This window comes from Antechinus flavipes, chromosome 2, assembly GCF_016432865.1.
Source record: "Antechinus flavipes isolate AdamAnt ecotype Samford, QLD, Australia chromosome 2, AdamAnt_v2, whole genome shotgun sequence".
NCBI classification, from domain to species: domain Eukaryota; kingdom Metazoa; phylum Chordata; class Mammalia; order Dasyuromorphia; family Dasyuridae; genus Antechinus; species Antechinus flavipes.
In genome coordinates, this window is record NC_067399.1 from 162,083,770 (window position 1) to 162,111,601 (window position 27,832).

The following is a 27,832-nucleotide window of genomic DNA, read 5'->3' on the forward strand; positions in this document are numbered from 1 at the left end:
ACTGTTTACTAATTTGTTCTCTCAAATACATCTTTAGTTTTTTAATGATATTTCAAAACTCTCATTGGTCATTACAAAATAAATGTGATTAGGAAAACACATTATGTTGGCCATAGCAAAAATTACAATAAAGAACAAACAGATAAAGGGGGTGGGGAGACATAACATTACATACTGAATACAAGTACATTTTAATTGTACAAAATGTCTTTTGCATGTTGCAATATTGCAAATATGTAAGTTACAATGGAAAATCTGAGTTCTAAAAAAAAAGTTTACACAAAATATTTTATACTTTCACTATTGCCCTCAGAAAACGTCAAACTTTCTGAATTCAATCTTTTGAAAAACAAAGAATTGAAGCTATAAATAAAACCAAATCATTAAAAAAATGTCCATAAAACTATTTCTTGGCATAGGTAATCTTCATGGCATGGGATGGTGTGATTTTAAATCCCTGTAAGGCATCTCTGGCAGCACCAGCTTGTCCATCATTTTCAAATTCCACAAAAGCAATATCGTGTCTCCCAGGTACCAACCGTACTTCTTTGAAACCAGGAAACCTTTAATTAAAAAGAATGGGGCAAAGAGAAAATAAGATAATGTATCTAATACCAATTATGAAAGAAATTAATTAGCAACCTTTTCTCCAAACACACAATGATAAAGAGCTCTGTGTATCTGCCCTGAAACACACTACTCAAAACCAAAAATAAGTTGTAAAATCAATAGTTTTTTTAAAAAGCTATCTATCCATTTATCTCTACACATATATGTATATACCTGCAAACACAGAAATATATGCACATATGTATATTGAATTTAATCAAAGCTTTGCCTCATGTTTTTTTCAAGTTCAAGTGACAATCCTAGACCAAATCAGCAAACAAAACACTGTTCTGTAATGAACAGATAGATTAAAATCAGGAAATTATAATTTGTTCTATCAGGGGGCTTTCATTAGAAGCAAAGACTCATTCATTTAAAAAAAAAAAACACACAACAACAAAACAAACTTACTGATTGAACAGCATAGATAACATCATTTCATTAGTCTCCTCTGGCAAGTTATTTAAGAATAAAATATAATTCGGTGGGTAGTCAGGCACCTACAAAAACACAAAATAAACTTAGGTCACCAGGCAGAGAACCATTAAGTGCTATTAGAATTCAGAGAAGAGGGGCAGCTAGGTGGCGCAGTGGATAGAGCACCAGCCCTGAAGTCAGAAGGACCTGAGTTCAAATCTGGTCTCAGACACTGTCTAGCTGTGTGACCCTGGGCAAGTCACTTAACCCCAATTGCCTCAAAAAAAAAAAAAAAAAAAAAAAAAGAATTCAGAGAAGAACACATATATTATATAAACAGTTCAGATATTCACATTTTTTACTGATGGGAAGGGCATCAGATTTTGTTGCACAGAAAACTGTTCTGATTCCCAAAGCTTTCCTCATTAACAAAGAGAAAAAAAACTTTTTCTTCCCAATATAATCAAAATAATTAATTAACAAAGAAAGAGCTTTTAAGAGAATATGGACAGCTTTTTTAATCATTATATATTTGGAGGGGAGGACAGAGGTGAGGGAAGAAGAGAGAATTCTCTAGAAATGATTTCATATTAACTATAGTTATATAATATAGCATATTAGTAATATGCTAGCATCCAAAGATCAAATAATTAGAAGGGACCCTATAACTTATCTAGTTCAAACTCTGTCTGAACAAGACCACTCCCTTTATAGCATTTCTTATCTTCTGCTTAGAAATCCTTAGTGGTAGGGAATGTTCTCTTTTCCAAAGCAATCCCTTTCTTTGGGGATTAATAATTGCGACAATTTTTTCCTTATACTGTATCTAAATATGTTTCTGTGCAATGTTCATCCATTGCTCTTAGTTCATAGCCTAGCAATAAACAATATAAGCAATAAGGCTCTAATTTTTATACCAGGCACCTTGCTAAGTTCTGTGAATACCAAAAAAGGCAAAAGAGAATCCATGTATTCAAGAAACTTAAAATTTAATGGGAAAGACAACATGTAAATAAACACAAACAAACAAGCTATTTAAAGGACAAATAGGAAATAATGAACAGAGAGAAGACATTGGAATTAAAAGGACTTGAAAGGAGAAGATTCTGGGAAGATGGTAGAGTAGATGAGAAAAATTTCTTATCTCCAAATTTCCTCCACTATCATCACTCTATTTAGTTCATCCTTTCTCACGCTTCTGCTTTTCTTCTTCCTACATCTTTGCCCTCCTATTCCTCAATCTACCCAACCTTCCAAGAGTCTCTCACTTGCCCACCTTGCCCCATTCCCTAACCTTTTTTCTATCTGAATTTAGAAGACTTTCTATTCTTCTAGATGTTGTTCCCTCTTTAACCCATTCCCAATGAAACTAAGTTTTCAGCACTACTTGCCCTCCCACATTACTAACTTCTACATCTAACTTTCCTATTAGGCCTCATATGTATGAAATAATCTTTTAGCTCTCTCTCCCTACAGTTTTTTTTTTTTAAATCATCCCATCATACTCAGCCCAACCCAAGCCTTTTTTCAAGCTCCCCAAATAATTATGACAGTCAGGAGTATTGATAATGAGATTGAGTCAATATAGCTATAGTATAAGAAATGATAAGGTGATTCAGAAATTGATTCAGATTGATTTGGAAAAATATAGAAAGATCTTGACTTGGGAAGGAGGATGCTATCTATCTTCAGAGAAACAGATGACAAGTGGAAATAATTACAGTATGGTCTTACTATATGTATATGAGCGCATTATGTGTGTTTATAGATATCTATAAGTCTATGTCTAGAGCAATGACATGAAATTCAAATAGAAAAGCAGGCCCTTAAACTGTACACAATATGTATACACGTACGTACACACACATATTTGAGTTTAACTGTAATATTCTTAAGGAAGAGAGAGGAGAGGAAGGGAGGGTAAAGAAATAAAGTAAAAAGTACACTCTTAGAAGCCAACAAAACAAAACTAACAGGAGGCAAGGAAAAGCTGGGCAGTTTTGAAAACAATGTATTTTCTTGAAATGGAAAGTTACTGTTTTATATTGAATCCTCTCCCATGTTCTGCTGTATACATGGCAATATTTATTTTCCCCCCTCATTTTGTATTTAAGCTTAAAATAAATTTTTAAAACTACCAAAAAGGGAGGAAGGGGAGATTGGGGAAGGCTTCCTGTAAAAGATGGGATTTTAGGTGGGACTTAAAAGGAAGTCAGAGGGTTGAAGTTAGAGCAGAGAGGGAAAAGAGTATTTCAGATATAGGGGACAAAGAAAATGCCCAAAGCCTACTGGACATAATATGCTTTTTTTGTGTGTGGAAACATCAGGAGTACAGTGTCATAGGATCGAAGAGTACTTGGCTGAGAATAAAGTATAAGAAGACTGAAAACACAAGCAGGGCAAAGATGAGAAAAAGATTATAAAGGGCTTTGAATAACAAACAGAGGATTTTCTATTTGATCCTAGAGGTGATTGGGAGCCACTGGAGCTTACTGGGTGGGAAATAAGAGAGTGTGGGTTATGACATGGCCAAACTTGTGTTTAGGAAAATCTGCTACGTGGTGCCAAGCATGACAAATGTTAACACATGTCTATATTATAACCTTTCAAATGAAAACAATTATCTGTCCCCTGCTTATATTCATCAAAGAAAATTATTAGGGATTACTTATATGTAAAAGCTAGCAGTTTCAGATTTCATTTCATTTAAAAAAATGAGTGCCTATTGAATACAAAGTACCATAAGGAAATATAAAGATGATGTCAATAACTACACTTATTTAGATAACATTTTCCATGCATCACCTCAGTTATCTTTCACAACTCTATGAGAAAAATAGGTTAAATATCATCCTTATTTTACATAAGACGAAAATGAAGGTGTTATTTATTAAAGTTCATAAAATTTTTAAGGTGATGGTGAACCAGGACTCAAATCCTAGACTTCAAACTATAAGACTAATGTACTTTCCACTATGCCACTATCTGATCAATAATCCTTATGCAACTCAGAAATGAAGAAGGTCCAAATCAGAGAAGCTGGGTTCAAAGATCACTTCTGAAGCTTGCTATCTTTTTGACCCTGGGCAAACCATCCTCAGGGAGCCTAAGTTTTCTTATTTGTAAAATAAAGGTAAAAAACCACTTAAGTTTCATCTAAATATAGATCAAAGGCATTAAACACAGAGTGCCATGGATCCAGATTACATTTTAATCTAAATTTAGATTTTAATTTAAATTTTATTTTACAAAACATATACCAGAACCCAGATAATGTTAATATGTGGTCTTCTTAGTCAATATAAAGCCCAGAAAGATACTATAGACAGTCTAATGGTCCCCAATTTTATTTGCATTTGATATCGCTGCTCTAGACATACTTATGATTCATCTCTAAAAGTGCTTATAATGTAATATTCCTAATATTGACATTGACTTGAACTGTGAGCTAAGATAACATTAACTCTACACTTTTGTTTTCTTCCCCTTGAAAAGGAAAAGTACCCCACTGCCTTTTAGAAATGTCTTTGCTCTAAAAATTTTTTGTCACGTATGTCATAGTATCTTCTATCTTCTTAGAATTTATCTTTGCAGTTGACTTTTTTTTTTTATAAAGGATTCTATAAAGAAAAAAAATTACCTGAGGATTTGGAGTTGAATTTCCTTGGGTGTTAGCTGAATTTGGTGTGGCCTAAAAAAGAGAAACATAAAACAAGGTTACAATTTCTCATCATTACAAACAGCAGGAGTTCAGATTTATAATTACTTAAATACGATAACAGCTTTAAGAAGCTATTATATTTTGTGTTCCATTAAGAATATAACTTTTGATGCCAGATATAAAACACATAGGGATAATTTCTTTTTCTAATGAACATAAAAGGATGGTCCCTATTTTAAAAAGCCTCATCCTGATCTTTACAAATATTACATAAAATGAAGTTTCTAAAGTTTTAAACTTTCCAATCAAAAGTTTCAATTTTATTGCTATTAGAAGGACAACCTTGTCATAAAAGAAAAGATAAGGCATTTTCAGAAATAGCCTCCTGGATGTGACCAAGGAAAAAAACTGCATCCAATGAAATTTGTTCTTAAAATTTTCAATAGTTGTTTTCAGAATGATAATCTTAAGTGTGCTACATAAACTACCTTAAATCTTCCACTAAAGTTACTTAAAACATTCACAGAAATGGATCTTGATAAAGTATTTCTTATTAACAATAAAAAAATCAGAACTTAAGAATACCTCAAAGGACAAAGCTGCTTAAATGCAGTGCATTTCTTTAAATTTAAAAGATAAAAGAAAGGCTGAAAAATCTATTTTTTATGTGAATATGCTCCTGGTCTCTCTAGTGTTAAAAATGTCAATGATTTCTTTATATAAATCATAATATAATGGGAATCATAAGAGTTGAGACGTCAGCTACTCAGTTTGTAAGCTGGCAATATACACTTAAAATTGATGAAATGAAATGTTATGTAAATAATTTAGCTGACATATTTTTAAGGTCAATACTTATGCAGTTGATTAGCATACCTATTTTTGAGTCTTTTACCTGCTATGACATAAGTTTTATTGAATTTTCAGAATTCCAATACTTGGAACATTAACAATAAATCTTTTTAAAAATGACTTCATAGACACAATAATATATAAATCCTCTGAGGCAAAAGTGCTAACCAAAAAAAACCCTGCAAATTTTACATGAAAAATGATTACCGTTACAAAGTTTTAAATGCATTTTTCTCAGCTTACCTGGCCAGGCTTTTTGTTTGCAGCATTAGCAGTTTGCTCCAAAGATTTAGCCTTTTTCTTTTCTTTTTTCTTTTCCTTATCAGCAAAAGTTCCACGCATTTTAGAGATTACATCAGAGTCTGTTTTTGCATATTGAATTCGCTGTTTTAATTTTTAAAAAAGATTGAATTTTAAATGTCATAAATATTTCAGACTTCTTTGCTAAAATAAAGTATTATGTGCTTATTTAAACAGTACATTTTTTAAGAAAAACCTATATCACAATAAGAAAATTTTTTCTTGCCAGACAATGCGAAGTTTCATTGCTGTTCACAATTTAAAATATATGTTTTAGGCTTATATCAAATGAAGTTACAGTACAAATATATTTCAAAATAAAACTATAGAATAATCAATCAAATATTTGTTAAACACCCACAAAACAATCTTGGATATCTATATAACTTTCCTTTATGCATAAATAGCTCCTAATGGTCTTTTTAGACAACACAACATAGAAAATCATAAAAAATTAGAATTGCATTTTTGCCTTATGCCTTTAATTCACATAAACAAGTTATGTTTGCTCAGAGACATCTTCAGGCATTTAAGTATACTTCACTAAAATAAAACTCATTTATCTTTTCCCCAAATTCTCCACAGATCCTTATTAATAAAGAGGGTACCACCACCAATCTTCATTGCTAACTTGTTTTTACTTTCACAACATCTCCTATACTAGTCTTGTATTCTACAATACATCCATAAACACTAGTTCCAGTCTCCATTATAACTCAGACTATCTAGTTTTTCATTCCTCTCCCTGTGTTAAGTTTCACTGTCTCATCCATCTGTTTTCTATTCAGCAGCCAAGATGATTTTTATAAAGCATAGATTCATTATTACTCCACTCAAAGAGCTTCAGTGGTTACCTAGTATTCTTGGGGTCAAATATAAACTCCTCTTTCTGGCATTAAAGCTCTTCATATTCTGGCCCCTTCCTAAGCCAATAGCTCCCTCCACTTTCTATGATATAGTGATACTGACCTAATTAAAGTTCCTAGAAAACAACATGCCATGTTCACACACTCTAAAATACCGTCACCTCTCCTTTTAGGATTGTCAGCTTCTTCCAGGACTTAATTCAAAAGACAGTGGCAAGAAATTTTTTCCTTGATCTACAGATGCGAAAATCTTTCCTTTCTGGATTACTTTTAGTATAACTATTTAGTTTTATTTAGTTTAGAATAACTATTCTGTATACATCTTGTATGTACCTATGTATTGGTATACTATTTTTTTCTATTAGAACGAATGCTCCTTGAGAGCAAGGATTATTTTTTGCCCTTTTTGTTTGTTTCTTTCCCCAGTAAGCAATTAAATGTTTTCTATTTGTTGAGATTAATCTAATTATTTAAGTGTACAGAGGAAACAAGTGCCTACTTATTACTGGGTTGTTTCACAACTTTTTATGACCCCATTTTGGGGTTTTCTTGGCAAAGATACTGGAGTGATTTCCATCTCCAGCTCATTTTACAGATAAGAAAACTAAGACAGACATGATTAAGTGAATTGCTCATGGTCACACAGCTAATAAATGATTGAGGCTGCATTTGAATTCATAAAGATAGTCACTGCCCCCCTAAGCTTCCTATTCATGTATTTACAAACTGTTTTTCCCATTCAAAGTGGCCATTTTTTTCTAGTTAATAGTTATCTCTTGCCTATGAAATACTACCTGCCTTTTTAAAAGCCAAGAATTTCATCCTGGTCTGAGAAGTTGATGAGAAATTTAAAAGTAAAGGCACTGCTATAGAAATGGAGTAGAAGGCAAAAATGAAGTCTCATACAATAGAAAGTTTCTTTTTTTACATCAATGTAATCTCTTTGGTGGGACAATCTATGAATTGAGTAAGAACTTAGGAAAAGTCTGAGAAAGAATATCACTGAACTTTGTCATTAGAGATTCTTTTAGGCTACAATCTGAAACAGTGTCCCTAAATTTCTCTGATGTGAGTTTTTTATATATTTACACTTCATCTTCCTCTGCAAGTAGCTAATAATAATAATAACAGTACTAACATTTATATAATGTATACTATGTGCCAGGCAAAGTGCTACAAATATAATTTCATCTCATCTTCACAACAATCTTGGGAGGTAGGTATCTGAGGCAAATGGAGCTTAAATGATTTACTTGTACAGAGTCAAAGAGCTATTTTGTGCCTGAGGCCACATTTGAACTAAAGGCTTCCTGACTCCAAGACTGCTGTTCTCTCCCCTATATCACCTAACTGATATTTATCCTTACTTCCAGAACAGTGTAATTAAGTATTCTTGGAACTATTATTATTAATATAATAGTTTATATTAGATAGATTTAGATTTATACAATATAATTATATGGATTTGATTTATATAATAGTTTATATTACAAGACTGTAAGGTGAATAAAATAGCCTCCTGTTGCTCCTCATATAAGATTGCTTATTGACATAGAGAATCATAAAATATTAGATCTAGAAGAAATCTCATTTAGCTCTGTCTTCATTTTACAAATGAAGATCCAAAATCTTGGAGCTAGTTAAGAGTCATGCTACTCTACAAAAGGCATGGGTGATGGGAGGCTCAGCTGAAAGACCTAGGAATAAGAGGCAAGACAAACAGTCTAACAGTGAGAGATTTTAAAAAGTAGATGGGGTTGATTCAGGTGTTCTCACCAATGGGGGAAAAACAGGATTATGTTGTGGAAGAAATTTCTGTTTAATTACGATTTGGACTTGGTGGCTTCTGAGATTTGAACTTGGTGGTTTCTGAGACCCCTACTTATTCTGAGATTCTGGGGTAAGCATAATACAGGTCAGGTAGTAAGCAATGAAGGAAAGAAAGCAAAGACCTAAAGAGCAATGTAAAAAAAGGAAAAGTAAGATGGCCAAGAGAAGCTACCCATGGAGTGTAGTGAATCTGACATTTAAATTAACAAGTAGCATAATTAACATACTTGGTTCATGAAATTTCCAGGAAACTTATTCATGGGATGGTTTTGGTAGGAATGAATCTAAACCATTATCCATTCTATCAGTCAAAGAACAGACTTGGAGCTGGGCTGTTAGGGATTTTTAAGTCTAACCTGATAATTTTACAGATAAGAAAATATAGAGAGGAACAAGGAGCTTCATTGACTTGCCCAAGGTTGCCCAGGCAGATAGAACTGATATATAAACTCTGGGCCCCTGCCACTGGAGCAAGTACAGCTGTTTCAGCTTGCTCCCTCTCTCTCATTCACCCACACACCCATCATGGTCTCAACATTTCCCTCAAGATGATTTCTCCAGCCTACCCCCTTCTTCTTATTCCCAGCCACCTTCCTCAAGGTCTCATCCTTTCTTGCCCAGATGACTGCCACAACCTCCCTTCTGTCTTTGGTGGCTGTTATCTCCCCCCCAGACAAGTTTGTCTTGTTTTTCCTAATTACTCTCTTCCATACACTCTATGGTCTAGTCTTTCTGCTCCCCTTGTTGTTCCCTAACAGCCACAATGCTCCCTCTCTTATCTCTGTGCCTCTGTAATTTTTCTTCTGTGTCCAGAAGTATCTTCCATTTAACTTCTCAAAACCCACAATTCCTTCAAAATTCAGCTTAAATAATACTTCCTACAGGCCTTTCACTGTCTCCAAGCTGCAAATGCTTCTCCTCTAAGATTACCTTGCATCTGCTCTGACATAACTCAAATTTAATAACTGATGCACTGCTATGTGGTCCATTAGAACAGCAGCTTCTGGAGAACGACAGTATGCCACTTTTTCTTTGCCTTGGCAGAGACTGGCACCTAGAAGCATGTCATACTTGCTGACTGATTTTACTCAAACTAAAGATACTCGCTTCCCGAAGCTATACTACTACCATCCCTGATCTTGGGACTTCCAAGCACAAGGACAGGACTCCCTTTGATGTCAGCCCTTTGGTTCTGGCAAGTGACCTCCCATTTCCAGGCCTCAGTCTTCTTCTCAAACAAACTAGCAGGTTTGTTTAGATAAGAGGCTCTTAATTTGAGGTCCCCAAACATGTTTTTAAAAAACTTTAGGTGATCTTCAGTTAAAAATCTTATGATCCTATGATTCCCTCACCCATAAGGAAATCACTGGCAGGTGACTATTCAAAACTTTACTAAGATGACTCTGACTCAGAGACACAAGAGTCCAGTAGGAAGACCCTCACACCATTTTATTAGAAAAGAAGACTTTGGACATTATCTTATTCTCTTTGAAAAGGAATAATTTAGCTAGTTGTAAAGTTGCTTTATAAAATATATTAACTTGTGCTCTTAAAGCAACCTGAAAAGCTCCATCATTTCCCTTATTTACTGAACTTTACTGAAATTTATTCAGTTGAGAAAAACAATAGCTATTAGTGACTATTTTCTTCAAGGAAAATTAAACTACAAACTAACATTCAAAATTCTCTCTCAAACATAAAAGTTTCACTCTCAGATAAAGATAAATTTGAGTATATTTAAACCTATAATAACAATTTTAAAAGCATAAGATATCCAGAACTAAAAGAGATCTTAGAGACCAGTCTTTTAATTCCAACTCTCATTCTGAAAATGAGGAATTAAGACAACAAAGAAAAATGCCTTGCCCAATCATACAACATGTGTGTGGAGGCATTTATTCCCACATCTAACAAAATCCAGATCTAGCATTTTTATCTAGAACATTATGCTGCCCCTTCATAGAGAAAATGAAAAAATAAAAATAAAAGACACAGCAAACGTAGACTACTGACTTAAAAAAACTCACCATTGGTTTACCATAAAATGGAAAGCCTTGTAACTGTCTCAAAGCATTTGTAGATGAGCCAAGTTCTTTAAAGATAACAAATGCTTGCCCTCTCATCTTCATAGTCTTTAAAGCCACAATATCCACTACATGACCAAACTGAGAAAAGAGTGCATACAATGATCTCTTCAGTTCTATGCAAAATTAAAAGAGAAACAAGTTAACCATAAATGAAAACAGTATGTTGCAAAAAGCTAACAACATTAAATATTCCTTATACTATCCCACCCTTTATTCTAGGTAAAGAAAGAATTTAAGTGAGAGGGTTTAATTTTGCTTTTGAGCTTTTGCTCATTTTTTGGCTACACAGCCAATTGATACTTTCCCACTGAGAAAAGAGCCATTATAACTGACTAGACAATATAAAGATTTTGTAACATAGAATAAATGTAGTCTCTTCACTTATTATCTTCAAATAGTAACAGCAGGAGGTAAGTTGTCCTTGAAATTCAATTTGTAGTTTGTTCCAAATTGTTTAAATTAGATTTGTTGTACCTCGTGCTTCTTTTTGCAGAAGTGAGGTTCTATGGATGTGGCATATAGTACATATTGTCATATATGACTGAAATGTTTGGCTGTTTTTTCCTCCTCTCTTCTTTTACAATCTTAGTTATTTAAATGGATAATCATATAATCATAAATGAAAGTAATATTAAAATAGACGTGATCTAAACTAATAGTTTAAGCATAGGAATAAGCAATTAGAGTAAAGGAGGAGAAAGATACTTTACAGAAAACTTTTGTAGTGTTTGTCTACAACTAAATCAGTGCTATTTAAAATATATGATTATATAGAAAATTTGAAACAACATAGCTGATTTAGCTCATATTCATTCTCTTTAAGGACTAACAAGAACAAAGTGTAAAGAGTATTAAGTAAACTTAGTTAACATAAATTCTAAGACAGAAACTAAACACTTTTTAAAGTGAAGTCATTTTACTTGGTACATATGAAAAAATAAACACTTTTCACTATCAACTGACCAAAACTGTACAGCCTAAAGCTAGGAGCCAAACAGTTATACAAAAACTTACCTTCTTTTTTGATTTTATCATTCATATTGTTGATATAAATGGTATGATTTGGTCTGATATCCATGTTTTGGATTAAATTTCAGAGAAGCCTAGAAAGACAATAAATTCATTTTTTTAAAAAATTCCGTTATTGCCTTTAAAGTGGCAAGGCATTTGTTTATACTTTTTTCTAATGCATTTTTACCTCAGTTACTTTGCTCAATCAATGAATCAACCAGAATTTACTAAATTTTTATTATGAAAAAGACCAGTGTGCAAGGAATTTGTCTTGGGTTGATTGGCTGTCAACCTGTTTTCAAGAAGGATCCAAATGACATCTCGGTTAGTGTCACTGAGGCTGATATGACCAAAAGGAATTTGGAATGCTTTACTACAAGTCCAGCACAAATAGATCATGTGACCCTTTGGAGTGGATTCTCTAAATTTGTGATTTGCTTTCCTTTTGAGCTACTTTAATTCTGCTTTATTCATATAGCACAATGCCTTCTTTGATGACAGTAGACCATGCTCAGCAGTCCTTTGCCAGTATCTCCCATAAACTGAAATCAATTCAAAAGTTTTACAGAGACTACTGACAAGCTGAAAATGTTAGGACCCTCTCTACCTCTAGAGGTTACTCAAGTACAGTGGGGTTACTTTGTCCCATACCCAGAGTCCCTGAATTCAAAATTCAGTTTTTGATGGGCAGAGACCACACATTTTTTTTTTCCTAATCAAGCTCTCTCTCCGGCCAAAGAAGGACTCCCCAGTCCCTAATACACAACACTGGGTACCAAGTCAGTGAGACTTACTAAATGGCTCCTAACAAGCTATTCTCTAGTTTTTATAACCCAGGCCCTCATCTCCGGGTGACATCAGTTAGAAACACAATCTCTAGATTTACCCAGCATGTTCTCCAGCTATCCCCCAAGCCTGGAACTTCTTCCCTCTTCTCCTCCAATCCTATCTAAATTCCCGTGCCTTCTTCCTTCTATTAATCATCTCCTACATTTTTCCGCATATAGCCTGCAGCGTACATAGTTGTTTGCAGTAGTTTGCTCTACTAAACTGTAAGTTCCTTGAGATTGGGGGCTGTTTTTTGTCTCTTTGTATCCCAGCATTAGCACATTGCCTGCACACGTGAAATACTATTTTAATGCTGGCTATTATCATTATTACTAGTTGTAGCATCTCCTCTGTTACTTTTAATTTATCCTGCATACAGCTTGCTTTGTGTAGGTTTTGTTTACACGTTCTACGTAAGCTCCTAAGAGCTGGGGCTGGCCTCGGATTCTTATCTCCAGTACCTACAACACAGTGCCCGGCATGTAGTAGGCACTCACTATTTACTATTAAGTGACCATCTCTTCCTCCTGGCTTCCCTTAAGTCCCACTTAAATCTCATCATCTAAGGAGTCCCTCCTGATGCCCTTCAACTTCAGCGCTCAGCACGGCTGACACACAGTAGGAGCTTCACGGACATCTACAGACTGACGGTGCCCCCGTCTGGGGATAATTCCGCATTTACCCTCTGTAATTCACCGGCATCCCCCATTGGACCGTGGGCAGGAACTGCCTGCCGTCTCTTTTTGTGTCCCCGGGACTTAGCACAAAACCGAGCAAAGAGGAGGCGCTTAAAGCTCAAGAACTGCCGGACTAAACTGAGGGCGCCCCCGAGGGGCTCACGAGAAGGGGGTCGTCTTGCCCCCAAACCTGGGGTCCTCCGTCCCCAAGGCGGCCTCCCCGCGTACGCAGAGCCTACAGGCTTTCTCCTCCTCAGACCCTCCGCTGGTGAGGCTAGTCCAGGAGGTAGGGTGACAGGACAGCACCCCAGGAAAGCAGCGACAGTCCCCGGGAGTGGGAGAGAAAGGACAAAAGGAAGGGGGGTCTTCGCCACCGCAGTCCCAGGTCCTACCTAGAAGGCTTCGGTCGCCTCTCGCAATGCTCACTCCGCGCCGAAACACCGGAAGAGAAATGAGAATCACCGGAAATGGAATACATGGAGAGACAGGCAACTCAATCGAGCGCCGACGCCGGGCGCGTGCGAAGATCGAGCGCCTATTGTGTCGATTTCCCGCTTGCCATCAGCCTCTGGATCTACGGAGGCGCGCTGGCGCTTCCAGTCGGGGTGGGAGAGCTGCATTCGAGTAGCTGAATGGGGCGGGGTGCAGGGAGTTGGGAATGATGGCAGAGAAAAGGGGGGATTTCAGAAAGAAAATGGACAACTGGCTGGTGCAAGGGAGAGTGTCTGGCAACTCCCAGAGTTCAAATGTGGCCTCAGACACTTAGGAGCTGCGTGACCTTGGGCAAGTCGCGTCATCCTGTTTGCCTCAGTTTCCTCCTCGGTAAAATGAGCCAGAGAAGGAAATGGCGAATCACTCCAGTAGCTTTTCCCAGAAAATTCCAAGTGGGATCCTGAAGTGATGGACATGACTGAAAAACTAAAAGAGAAAATGGCAGGCTCGCGGACCTGTCAGTCCCTCCTCTTCCCTTTTTTGGATATACAAATTCTCTCCATCCTTCAAGGCTCCGCTGCAATGGGCCCAAAAGCACCTTTCCCTTCCTAAAGCCTTCCAATCAGAGATCATCCCTCTAGCCCTTCCCCTACTCCTCCCTATATTTACCTCATATGCAAAAGATCGCTCACATGTTGGCTCCTCCCACCCTCACCACTGATTAGATGGTGATCTTGAAAGCAAGAACCTTGCATTTGCCTTTCAAATAGCAAAGAATTTGGCATATAGTTGGCATTTATTAAATGCTTATTCTGTCTCTATCTTGTTTTAAAGTCACTGTTTATGTATTATCAACACTCTCCGGTAGAGTGTAAGCTTTTTGAAAGCAAAGATAAACTTTTACCCTTTTTAATAGCCCCACACTTAGCACTGTTTATGGCACATAGGAGGCACTTAATAAATGTTTACTGACCAGTACGTTGATTTGACTATCAAGTCAGTGAATGCCCCAGAGTGACAACCTACTGGGGAACCTAGTGATTTCCTCATAAGCAAGGTCTTCAAAGGGCGACTCATCTGTAGGATTTTCTGTGGGCTATGAGTTGGTCTAGAGGGCTGATGAGGTCCCTGTATCTTATTCCAATACTTCTCAAACTTGAAATTGTCTGTTTGATACAAAATCTGTCTAGATTCCACAATTGTCCTTAATATGCAGGTGACATTAGGAAAATATACCTGCTTCTTGGTTTGGGGTCATATTTATATTTCCCATATATTTCGTTTCTAGGGAGTCCAAGTACTCCAAGCAGTATCATCAGACTGAATCCATGAGTCTGTGGATTTTTAAGAGACTCCTTTGAACATTTAGGTGATCCTTATCTAGCAGCCTCATCTTTGAATTGTTTCCTTCTTTCAGGAGTCTAAACCATTGGGTAGCCAGGAGTCTGAAGAACTTCTGATTCTGGATGGAAGGAGTATCTATCAGAGAGGTACTAATGATCTGAATTGTTTATGGCTTATTGTGATTCCTATTTGTGTTTTCGACAGTATTCATGGAGAGACCTGAGTTTTTTATGTTTTCTGAATCATTTATGAATGCCTTTTAATACTTTGCATTTTGTTTTTTGTTTCCTGTTTTTAGTATTATCAGTTAATCAATAAATAAATATTTGTTAAATATTTACTGTTTGTCAGGCGCCACACTAAATACTGCGGATATATAAAAAAAGCAAAAGATATTTCATACCTTCAAGGAGTTTACAATCCCATTGGAGTAACAACATGCAAACAAAGCAAGATATAAGCAGGAAAATTAGAGAAGAGGCACTTGAATTAAGAGGTGTTGGGAAAAACAGGATTTTTGTTGGATAATAAAGGAAGTATGGGCTTCATTCACAGTTTAGGAAGAATATTAATAGAGGCAGCTAGATGATTCAGGGTATAAGATCCGGGTAAGATCCTGACTTGGAGTCAGGAAGACCTTCCTCAAACACTTGTCACCTGGGAGAGAGTCATAGGTAAAATGCTGGCCTTGAAGTTGAAAAGTCCTGCTTTCCTACTTGGGCCATTATTCAGATTCAATGGAGATAATAAGAGCACTGATATTACAGGGTAGTTTTAAGACTTAAATGAGATAATATATGCAAATTGCTTTTAAAAGCTTAAAATTACATAAAACTTAGCCAGTATTATTATATAGAATTTTGGGGATCTTTTCTACTAACATTTATGGTTGTCTAGTCAAGAATTATATTAAAACTTTGGAGTAGGGTCAGAGGGAGGCAGAGCAATATAAACCAAAGAGTCAGTGTTCTTTCTTGAATAAGGCCAAGATTGGCCTGTGTAAGGCTAGGACTTGGGGGTGCTAGGCCATAGGTGGCTCCCTGAACCTCTTCACCAAAATAAATACCCATTGGGAAATCTCAGATTTAGTGTGGGAGTTATATACACTCCACCACAAGAGGGAAATTTGGAAAACTGCCAAGCTTTCTATGGTTCTCCAAGAACATCTTTCTGTTCTCCCAGTTTTCCCTCTTACTTATTTTATCAGTCTAGTAGGTGAGGCAGCAGAAAGACTGTTCTATCTTGAATCAGAGGACCTGGCTTTTAATCCCAACTCTAATTTCATTTACTTCCTTTGTAACTTTGGGTAAATCATTTATCTAGCAGGGTAAAATAAATGGGTATGACTAGATTCCTTCTAATTCCAAATGTTTCTTTTACCTGATGAACCTGTGATCCCAGTAGGAAAGTTCAATTCTCTCTCAGAAACTGTCATATATTTTAACAAAGAACCTTAATTATGTAGACATAGGAAAATAGTGTTGTCTGGGGCTCAAGCCTGGTGCATTGACACAAACTAGTTGATCAAGGAGCATTGGTTAAGTATATTTCTAAACTATTTACATAACTATATTCCTAAAACCTGGAGATATAAAGAAAGGGAAAAACATGATCCCTGCCCTCAAAGAACACATATTCTATTGGGGGAATGATAGTAACATTAAGATAGGGTTTTGAAATTTACAAAGTACTTTACAAACCTCCCCAGTGAAGTTCCTTCATACTTTAGACTGAACCAATGATTTCTCTGCAACTCCAATTTGGGCATTATTTAGGTCCTGATTGCTTTACAGAATAAAAAAATGAAGTTAAGATTAGTGACTGGATGCCATTTCTTTTTAATTCTTATCTCTCTATCCTTGAACTCTTGATATTTACTTCTAGCACTAACCCATCCCTTTTGCTGCATCAGCCTCATTCTTCCTCCCTTTACATTTCCTCAGTTCTTTGACTTTACAAAAAGAGTCCACATCTTCTCAATTTTACCAGTGAAGTTTTCAGTTCAAGTCAGGGATAGTTATAATACCTGTTGCATTTGTAATTGGATTCATTAATGTTCATAGGGTCTCAGATCTTAAGATTAAAAGGGATATTAGAAGTGATAGAATCTAACTTCCTTTTTTATAAATGAGGAAACTGAGGTACATAGAAGGGAAGTGGCTTGATTCTAGGACTGCCTCCAAACTTGGCATTGAGGATTGAATAAGGCATTACTCTTAGACTCAACGAGTCAGCTTCCTAAGTGTAAAATGGAGGAAGCTTGGTTACATAGAAGTTCATCTGAAAAAAAAAAAAATTCTGGGAATTTTAGTAGATGACAAACTTAAGATGAGTCATCAATGTGATATAGGAGCCAAGTAAAATAATACCATCTTAAAGTACATTCAGAGAGGCATAGGGAAGTGATAATCCCATTCTACTCTGCCCTGGTTAAACAACATATGGGTGCAGTTCTGAATGCCACATTTTAAGAAGGACAATGAAAAATTGGCAAACATGCAGAAAAAAAACAAATAAAATGGTATAAAAATCCTTGAAATAATGACACATAAACATGAGTTCAAGAAACTAGGAATGTTTAATTCAAAGAAGAGAAAAAAAAAACATTAAAGGGACATGACTACAACATTTGAAAAGGTATGTGGAAGATGGACAGCTCAAACTTTTCCAGTTTGGCAGTAGAGAGTAGAATTAGAAGCAATAGGTAGAAGAGGCAAGGCAGATGTGTTGTGCCACAGTTCCCTTTTATTGTGCTACCTCAGTTTCCATAATTGTCATGCCTCAGTTTCCCTAAATTGTTCTGTCTCAATTTCCCCAATTGTTCTGCCTCAGCTCCTTGAATTGTTCTGCCTCAGTCCCTCTGGTTGCAACCCTCCTTTTCTGCTCATTAGAACTGAGATAATTAAGACTGTGGAGATCTGACATTCCAGAAGATAAGACTCCAGATGTCCTATCTCAGATACTTAATTGGCATTGTCTATATTTCTTAGTTTTAGACTTTCTGGCTCTAGTTGGACACCTCCTAAGTCCTCCCAGTTTGTAAGAATGGTCTAACCCCCAACTTGTTAGAATTGGGTTGATGGTCCCTGCCTGGAGATTTCCAATCACCAGAGTTTGGATTCCACCAAATCCCCCCTTCCATTGTTTAGCTACCTGAGCTTAGAGCCATATATGTCATTGAGAACTCACATTCCATGGATGCTTTGAGATATCAGCCCTGGGGGTAACATGCCCCCAGCACAATCTCTCCCTCTCAAATAAAATATTAAAAGCTTTCTAATTTCTATCTTGCCTCAGTTTCTTCAGCATTTTAGATGAAGATTTGGTGTAAGGAAAAAGCTATATAAAAATGAAATAGGCTTCCCAGGAGGTAGTGAGTTCCCCTTCTCTGGAGGTCTTTGAACAACAGCTGGCTGATCATTCATTGGTTATTTTGTAAAACAGGTTCTTTAGATATGGATTGGATTAAATAGAAAACCATCCTATCTCTGGGGTTTGTCCTTTAAACAGGAGCATACTTATCCCACCAACAACCAAATTATTTTCAATATGTCTCTCCAGGTTTATTTCTCTCATGTAGACTTCTCAGTTTAATCAGGTCCAATTGTCTGTACCTATTTATGATTTTCAATGAGCAGAGGGAGCTAGAACCTGTGTTCTATGGAGAGGAGGGAGAAGTGAGTCAGTATGTAGTATATGATCTAAAAAAAAAAAAATTACCTCAGTTTACAAGCAGAAAGAAAGAATACACTGTACTTATTTCAAAGGTTTCTCCTGTTTAACAGAGACTCTCTCCCAATGGGGACTGCATTGGTATTTTCATCATATAAGTAATAAATAGATCTAAGCCCATACTATAACCATGTCTATCACCTAATCTTACTTTCACAGACTGAATTTCATATATCAATTCCATCTTGAAAAATGAATGGGGTCTCAGTGCCTCACTAGGTAACAAAAAGTCCACCCAGAACAGGAGCATAGTAAATTTGTTTTGTTGTTATTCAATCATTTAGTGCATCTGACTTTGCATGACCCTATAGACCATAGCATGCCTGGCAGACCCTTATGTCCTCCACTATTTTCCACAGGATTTTCTTGGCAAAAATACTTGGAGTAGTAGGGATCTCCCATGGATCACCTTTTGTCAGAACTTGCCCCTCTGACCTATCCGTCTTGGATAGGTCACATCTCTACATGCCACAGCTCAGGTTTGCATTTAGCTATGCAAGCCCTTATATCATAGCAAAGCAATGATCCAGAAGGGGAAATTGGTTTAGAGTACTCTTTGCTAGTATCTTCTAAAGAATATTAACCAAATTAACCAAATAGCTGTAAAAGCTCCTACACTGGAGGAAATGCTAGAGGTATGTTCTAGGAAGAGAATCATATTCAAAGCTTTATGTGGCCTCTTAAAGTCTCCTACAATCTTGGTTTCTTTGGTTTCACTTAAAAAGTTATGATTTACTTTCTTTTGATGGGTGGTTTGTTTATTTTTATTGAGCCAAACCTAGAGGCAGCATTATTATATTCTAGCCAAGCCAAGCTTCATATACTTGATCATGATAAAGCTTGCTTCTTTTGGGGGGTGACAGAAATATGACTGCAAACAGTTGGGAATGAAACTCTGCTATGGAACTAGAATTATAAGGAGAACTGATGAAGATCTTTGTAGCTCCCAGACCCATATACATTTTCTGGCTTATCTGTATTTGCTTTATTGGCCTTATTAAATATTTCCAATATCTTGCTGTGGTAATTTGGAGGAAGGGTAATGTTTAAAAAGAGAATACATCATAAAGCAGAGGTGGATAAATATTTTGGTTTATTTATATAACATAAAGCAACAAAATGTACAACATGCAGTTTGTTTATGCCTCCTTCCCCCAAGTGGCGATTACAATAAGAAATTTATGTGCAGTGAAATTATTTTTTACAACAAACATTAAACAAATCAAAGCATGATTGTTGGGCACCATATCACCATATAAAACAAAGTTTTATCTTTTCATGAATTGTTAGAATTACATTGGCTAAAGACTCAATAAAACCTAGGGGAAAAAAAAAAAAAAACTTTGAAAGCAAAAAAGCTGCAATTGTTCCCATCCATTTCACTAAGATCTGTTTTTCTCTTTGTGGTTTAATGCTTAGAAGAAAAAAGAAATGAGAACAGATTTTGCCTCTGATGTGGGAATTATATACAAGCCTGACCCAGCCTTCACATATACCAGGAGGATATATCTCTCCAAGAAAGGTATAGTCTGAGACAGACTGGAATAATCTATGTGTTCCATTAAGGTAGGCAGCAATACAGTGTCTGGTTTGGGGAAACTGATTGCTTATCTAAAGCAGTGAAAAAGGTATGAAAAGAACTGAAATTGGGATTGTTCGATACTATCATGTGGTTTAGATTAAGTGTTCTATATTGTATTGCTTGTCTGCTACTGAAATCCGCCAAAGTAACATCATGGAAATACCATCCCCTCAGGAGACTCAGAAAAATAAGATGCCAATCTCTTGAGAGAATCTAGGGAGCAAAATATCATGGAGAAAATTGATGGTTATAACAGTCTTTGCTCTTCCTGGGAGAACTCACTACAGGCTCTTTTCTGACCCTGAGCCCTGGGGCTGATGTGAATGGCTGAAGAACAAAGTGATTTTTCTGATGACCAATTATGGGATCTGATCTTTGTTATAAAGGTCAATGCATTGACTCCTACTGGGTTGCTTTTTAGGTTTTGAATACTATACTATTCCGAATCTCCAGAAAATTAAGTGTTCCTAAAATAAAGAAATTATAAATAAGTTTTGATAAGGATGATCAGACCAGCAAAATTTAAAGGGTACAAATATTGACAGAAATGGAATTTAAAGGCATAGGGCAAAAGACCTCAAAGGCTGGGCAAAAATCATATATTTGGTCAGACCTTAACAGCGCAATATAGGGAAAAGAGTATTGAATTAGAAAATAAAAGTTAAAATCCAATCTCTGATCATACTGCCTATGTGGGCAAATCATTTAACATCTCTGACCTTTGGTTTTCCCATATGTAAAGTAAGAGGAGTTGGACTCCAGGAAGCATAAGATCCTGTCAGTGCTAATCTATAAACCTGTGATTTTATGGAAGCCTACAAAATCACATGACACCTAAGTGTTAGAAAGGATCTCAAAAGCCACATATTTTAACCTATCCTCAACAAAGAATCTACTTTACAACATTCCCAACAAGTGGTCCTTCAATCCTTTTGAATTCCTTCAATAAAAAAGAACCCATTGCTTTATAAAACATTTCATTCCATGTAAGGCTAACTCTAACTGTTGGCATTTTTTTTCTTCCATCTAGGCTAATGTACCTCTCTGAAATGACTATCCTCTGAATATAGTTCTCCCCTTTAAGAGCAAGCAGGAAGCTAATCTCTCTTCTTCTTCTTCCTCCTCCTCCTCCTCCTCCTCCTCCTCCTCCTCCTTCTCCTCCTCCTCTTCTTCTTCTTCTTCTTCTTCTTCTCCTTCTTCTTCTTCTTCTTCTTCTCCTCCTCCTCTCCTCCTCCTCCTTCTTCTCCTCTTCAATCTCTTTCTCCTTTTTTCTGCTTTTTCCTCCTCTTTCTCATCCTCTCCCTTCTCTAGCCTCCTTTCTTCTCCTCCTTCTCAACATCTTCCTTCTTTTTCCTCATTTGCAAGGAAATCAGTGTTAAGTGACTTGCTCAGGATCATACAGCTAGTAAATATCAAGTGTCTGAGGCAAGATTTGAACTTAGATCCTCCTGACTCCAGGGTCAGTGCTCTATTCACAGCCAGTCTTTTCTTCTTCGGAGACATTTCTAGTACCTTCAGCTGCTTTTTATATAGCATATTCTTCTGTTCTCTCACTATTCTAGTTGCTTTGTTCTGAATGAGTACCAACTTCTGTCTTTTCCAATGCTGGTGTCCAGGTTTCAGAAGTAACTGGGAAGATCATTACTAACTGATACAAAGCCAAGAAGTGAGCAGAATTGGGAAAACAAATGTCAACAATCTTTGAAAGACTTTAGAATCAAAGAAGTCACAAACCAAGATTTCAGAGGACTAAAGACCTATCAATCTTCTGGCAAGGAGGTGATGGAATTAAAATACAGAATGAGATGTACATTGTTGGACATGTGTTATTTATTTATTATGGCATATTTATTATGGTTTTATCTCTTTTTTTCAATCAATGGGGGCATATAAAAGGGAGGGAAATTAATATTTATTCATTAGAAGAAAAGACAAATTAAATTTTTTAAATGTGGTGTCCAGACCTGAACATAGCACTATAGATATGACCTGAATAGGACTATTATGTCCCATATTCTAAATAATGTATTTCTGAATGTACCTAACATATGTCACATTTTTAAATTCATATTGATCTTGCAGTTCATCAAGAATACCAGAAATTGTTGTCTAGCTATTTCTCCTTCACATTGTACTTGTGAAATTGAAGTGTAAGGTGTGTTCAGGGAAGACTGGTACTTTTGGCATGAAGGCTGCTGAGCCCTTTTCAGGATTTCTTTCCACTTTTGGTGTCTGAGTCACTTAATTCTTACCTGTGACTCTAAGAAGCTGTAGCATTCATAGTGGCCACACCCTTTTTTTGGCAGACAGGTTGAAAATAACTAAAAGGTCTCAAACCCTTCAATGATTTGGGTCTATCCCAAGCATATGAAGACTTTTCCTGGTGAAATAGACAGATGAGAACAATTTGTTCCAATAGCCATGAGGGCAGCTGAAGCAGATGCTTTGGAACATGTAGAGCTTGGTTACACACTGAAGACAATAAGGTCATCCACTGCATCTTGAGCCAACATAAGTCATCTTGACTCTGTCCTGCCTCTGGATGATGATGACTCTGGAAAGGCAGTTAAATCAATAACTTCATGCAACTCTGCCTCATTTTAATCCAAGTTATACATGAATCAAAAGCTATCATCCATACCATTTTACCAATTTTACCTATCTTTAAGTCCTGTGTCAATAGGCAAATGATGAAGCAACAGGTGTGGATACTGAAGGAGTTGACGTCACAATCCTGCACACAGACAGCCATGGCCATAGGGTTGTCTTCTCACTGGAAGCAACAGTGGGACTCAGCTGCCCCTGAGCATCTGAACTTTTAAGGATTGCTCACCTCCGGATGTGAGGAAGGGGCTAGAAAAGGTCCCTAAAAATTGTCTGCTTACCCAACCCTGACCTGTTCACTGCAATAGGTGCAGATCCCACTCTGAGGTTATAACACAAAAAATAATGAACAAAAACTTTTACAAAAATGATTTCACGCATCATTGGTATGTAGAACGTGCCCACACTTTTGAACTGCACAAAATCCAATAGACCCAAAAGTTGAACAGCTCTCATTGCAAGAGAAATCAGTAGGAATCACATCCAAATAGAAGCCTTGAGTAAAAAAGATATCAAATGAAAGCTTACTGAAATCAGATCTGGATACACATTTTTCTGGAATGGCTACAATAAATGGGAGCACTATGAAGTTGGTGTAGGTTTTGTAATCAAAACAAATCTATTCAACTAGCTTTATGCCTACCAAAAGGAGTGAATGACAATGGAATCACCACGTGCAGGACATTGCTATGCCACAATCTTCAGTGTACTTACTTCTTCAGTATTCTCCAACCATGACAAACCCTGATGAGATCAAAGAAAAAATTTATGAAGATCTGGAAACTCTTCTCATCAATGTGCCAAAAGAGGACAAGGTTATAATTCTAGGTGACTTTAATGCTAGAATAGACACAGATTATCAAACTTCGGAGGATTGGAGTTGGAAACAGCAACAGCAATGGTCACTTACTACTGAAGACTTGTGCATTTCCTGACCATCTCACCACCAACATTGTCTTCCATTTGCCTAAATCCAATAAAATTTCATGGATGCACCATGGATGCAATGATAAGGATATGATCCTGAATAGATGGACTAAACACTTCCATAGTATTTTCAATAAACCATCATCAGTCAATGCTGAAGCCACTGATCATTTACATCAGATTGAAGTTAATCCCTCTGTAGCCAAATTTGCAACTGAAGAAGAGATTTTGGAGCCAGTAGACTCCTCTCCTTTGGCAAAGTGCCTGGTGCTGATTTTTACAAGGTGATGGGAAGGGAAAGAAGTGGGGATTGCTCATGCAAAAGATGATGGAAATTTTCCAGGTTATATCAGAAGAGAAGATTATCCCCAAGGAGTTCAAGGTTGCCTCCATTGTCCATCTCTATAAAGATAAAGGAAATAGATTATCCAGTTGATAATCATGAGGTGGAATGGAGACAGATATAAGACGAGTCTCTTTCTTAGTCTGGATTCTGCCAGAGTCCTCTTTTATAGGTTAATCCTTCATCTGGAAGTTGGTTATCTATCTAAGAGCCAGAATGGCTTAAAAAGGACTGAAGAATGGTAAATGTGATATTTACTGCCCAACAACTTCAAGAGAAATGCCAGGAAGAGAACAGAAGTCTGTATACAATATTCATCAATCTGACCAGATTGACTTTGATAGAATCAATTGTGAGGGCTTGTGGAAAATTATGTCAAAACTTAGCTGCCTAAAGAAGTTCATCAGTATTTCACATCAATTTCATAATGACATGTTTGCCCAAGTTCTGAATAATGGATGATGCTCTTGTACTTTCCCAGTCACCAAAGTTCTGTGCTTGCTTTCATGCTTTTTTGCATGTTTCTTTCAGTAATGTTGTCAGACATCTTCAGTAAGGATGAATATGGAATCCAGGTTAGCTACCACACGAATAGTAAATTGTTTAACTTGAAAAGGCTGCAACCTAAGACTACAGTGGAGAGGGAAATGGTGCCTGATGTTTTTCTTTGTAGATGGATTATGCATTCAATGAAGGCTCTGAAGCAAAAGATTCAACAAAGTATGAATAATTCACTGCTACTTATACTAACTTTGGCCTAACAATTAACACCAAGAAAACAAAGGTACTCCATCAGCCAGCACCACACCGCCCATATGTGGTTACAGTAAACGGAGAAGTTTTGGATACTGTGGATAAGAAGTATACTTTCCTAGAATGTCCTCATTAATAATGAGATTGAGTATGCATTGTCAGAGCTAGCTCAGTGTTTGGGAAACAGTGGGAGAGAAGAGGTATTTGACTACTAAATTGAAGGTCTACATTGTTGTATTCCTGTGAAACCTGGACAGTATGCTATACCATATCAGTAAACTGATTTGCTTCCATTTGAATTGTCTTAGGAAAATTCTGAAGATCATCTGGCAGGATAAAATATCATATGCTGAGGTCCTTTCTCAAACTAAACTTCCAGGCATTCCAACTCTTTTGCAGAGAGTGTAATTCTATTGGGCTGGCCACATTGTTCAAATGCCAAAAGTATACTTGCCAAAAAGACTATTTTATAGTGAACTCACATGATGGTCAAAAAAAACTATACAAGGACACCCTCAATGTCTCTTATAAAAACTTTGGAATTGATTATGCTACATGGGAGATACTGGCATAGGACTACCCAGCATAATGTGCCCTCATCAGAGAAGGTGCTATGCTCTAATTAAAGTAGCTCAAAAGAAAAATGAGATTCACAAATTTAGAGAATCCATTCTAAATTTTCACATGGCCTGGTTGTATCCAACCTGTGGTGAAACATGCTGAGCTTATGTTGGTCTAATCAGCCACAGTTGCACACACTGTAATCTGACTCCTACATTTGGCCCTATTCCAGACATTTTGGTCCTTTCTGGGAATGAAGGACAACAATAAACTTGTGAAATCAATAAAAAAAAAAAAAAATAGAGAGAGCTTTACATTTGGTTCTATTCAAAAGACTTCTGGAGTCAGCTCGAAATAATTCAAACTTGTTTGGTCAAACAAATTGTTAAATTTTCTGTCTAAGGAAGTTCTTGAGCACTTAAACCTCAGAAATAAACAAATACTACAAACCAGGGCTTGATTTATTACTTTTTAGATTGTCTAGACTTAAGAAAGTAATGGAGAAAATATTAATAATGTAGATTAAATTTAAAAGTCTGTCTTGCATCATTTTTCTCTCCTGGAGAACTGTTTGTAAAACATTTAGCCATACAATTCTGGCTCTATTATGTTTTGCTTTCATCTGACCTATTATTCTAGCTTATTGAGATCTTCTTGGACTGTGTCACTAATTCTGTTACTTAGCCCTTCTAGTTTTGAATCACTTGCAAATATGATGAGTCTTCTATGCTTTTATCTTTAAAAAATTAATCTAATTTTGAAAAGCACAATGCCCATATAGCTGTTTGAGCTGTTAGTATCTTCTTCCCAAGTTGACATTGAACAATTAATGATTGTGCTTTGGGTTCATTCAACCCAATTGCAAATCCATCTAACTACTATTAACTAGTCCATATTTCTTTGTCACAAGCATACTGTGAGAAACCTTAAAAAGAGCAGGGTAGGAATGTAATAGGCATAATAAGTTCTACCTTGGAAGGTGATGCTAGCTAATGACACACTGGCAGACTCAACTGATCTGGAAAAGCTTTTAATGTGGTCAGGCTAGGCTGCAGAGTGTGTCTACTATTCAAAGACTAAGATGGCTAAATTTAGAGTATCTTGTGACCCAAAGTGTTAGTGATCAGATGATTGTTTTTTGCTAAAAGAAACAGATAAAAACAAAAATAGATAACAGTTCCTGGCCTCTAGCACTTCCAAAGCATTGAAGCTCTATTTAAGGAGAGAACAAGCCCTCATATGAATGGCTTATCATCCTTCTTCACTGTCTTGATGCTTAAAATTATAGAATTTCATGAAATCACAGCATGTCAGAAAGGGAAAAGTTCTTAGAGGCCATTTAGTCCAATATCCTTAGGAAATAGTTATAACAACAATTGATTCTGAAATAGCTCTTTAAAGTTTGCAAAATATTACATATTTATATATAAGTACATACATATATACACATTTACACATAGATCCAAAAAATTTAATGCTAATTCCAGCCCCTCTATTTGTTTCCTGGATCCCTTCCCGACTTGTTTTATTTGATAAGTTAATTTTTTCAATAATTCCTATTTCCCCCCATAATGTCCACCTTCTCTTTATCCACTGACTCTTTATCTGTTGTCCTCAAAGATTCCCTAACCTCTGGCTAAGATAACAGGAAAAGATAATGATGAATATTGGAGGGTATGTGGGAAAACTGGGATACTGATGCGTTGTTGGTGAAACTGTGAACAGATCCAATTATTCTGGAAAGCAATGTGGAATTATGCTGAAAAAGTTATCAAACTGTGCATACTCTTTGATCCAGCAGTGTTACTACTGGACCTGTATCCCAAAGAGATCTTAAAGGGAAAGGGACCCACATGTGCAAAAATGTTTGTGGCAGCCCTTTTTATAGTGGTAAGGAACTGGAAACTGAATGGATGCGCATCAATTGGAGAATGGCTGAATAAGTTATGGTATATGAATGCTATGGAATATTATTGTTCTGCAAGAAATGACCAGCAGGATGATTTCAGAGAGGCCTGGAGAGACTTACATGAACTGATGCTAAGTGAAATGAGCAGGAGATCATTGTACACAGCAACAAGAAGATTATACAATGATCAGTTCTGATGGACGTGGCTCTCTTCAACAATGAGATGATTCAGACCAATTCCATTTGTTTAGTGATGAAGAGAACCATCTACACCCAAGAGAGAACCATGAGAGTTGAGTGTGGACCACAACATAGCATTCTCATAGCATTTTGTTTTCTTTCTCAGTTTTTTTTTTTCCTTCTTGATCCAATTTTTCTTGTGCAGCAAGATAACTTATATGTATACATATATTGGATTTGACATATTTAACATGTTTTGGACTACCTGCCATCTAAGGGAGGGAATGGGGGAAAGAAGGGAATAATTCAGAGCAGAAGGCTTTGCAA

At 36.4% G+C, this 27,832-nt stretch overlaps 1 protein-coding gene and 1 long non-coding RNA gene across 2 annotated transcripts; one reads left to right on the forward strand and one right to left on the reverse strand.

The window, feature by feature from the left end:
- Positions 1-12: 12 nt before the first annotated feature.
- Positions 13-13,611, reverse strand: SNRPB2 (small nuclear ribonucleoprotein polypeptide B2). Its single transcript, XM_051975893.1, has 7 exons — positions 13,531-13,611; positions 11,637-11,725; positions 10,563-10,735; positions 5,783-5,923; positions 4,667-4,717; positions 1,021-1,109; positions 13-563 (listed from the first exon to the last, which is right to left on the reverse strand). The coding sequence occupies exons 2-7, from the start codon at positions 11,698-11,700 to the stop codon at positions 404-406; spliced, it is 678 nt and encodes a 225-aa protein (XP_051831853.1). The 5' UTR covers positions 11,701-11,725; positions 13,531-13,611; the 3' UTR covers positions 13-403.
- Positions 13,612-14,729: 1,118 nt separating this feature from the next.
- LOC127552419 (uncharacterized) lies at positions 14,730-22,775 on the forward strand. Its single transcript, XR_007951373.1, has 3 exons — positions 14,730-15,060; positions 20,066-20,168; positions 21,845-22,775. It is a non-coding gene; the product is annotated as an uncharacterized LOC127552419 (long non-coding RNA).
- The last annotated feature ends 5,057 nt before the right edge of the window (positions 22,776-27,832 follow it).

Excerpts from the sequence above, each read along its gene's own strand:
- SNRPB2 (XM_051975893.1), bottom strand. The coding sequence starts at position 11,700 with ATGGATATCAGACCAAATCATACCATTTATATCAACAATATGAATGAT. Across the intron at positions 10,736-11,636 it reads TGATAAAATCAAAAAAGAAG|AACTGAAGAGATCATTGTAT; the intron begins GTAAGTTTTTGT and ends AATTTTGCATAG. Across the intron at positions 1,110-4,666 it reads ATTCAACTCCAAATCCTCAG|GTGCCTGACTACCCACCGAA; the intron begins GTAATTTTTTTT and ends GTGTTTTTGTAG.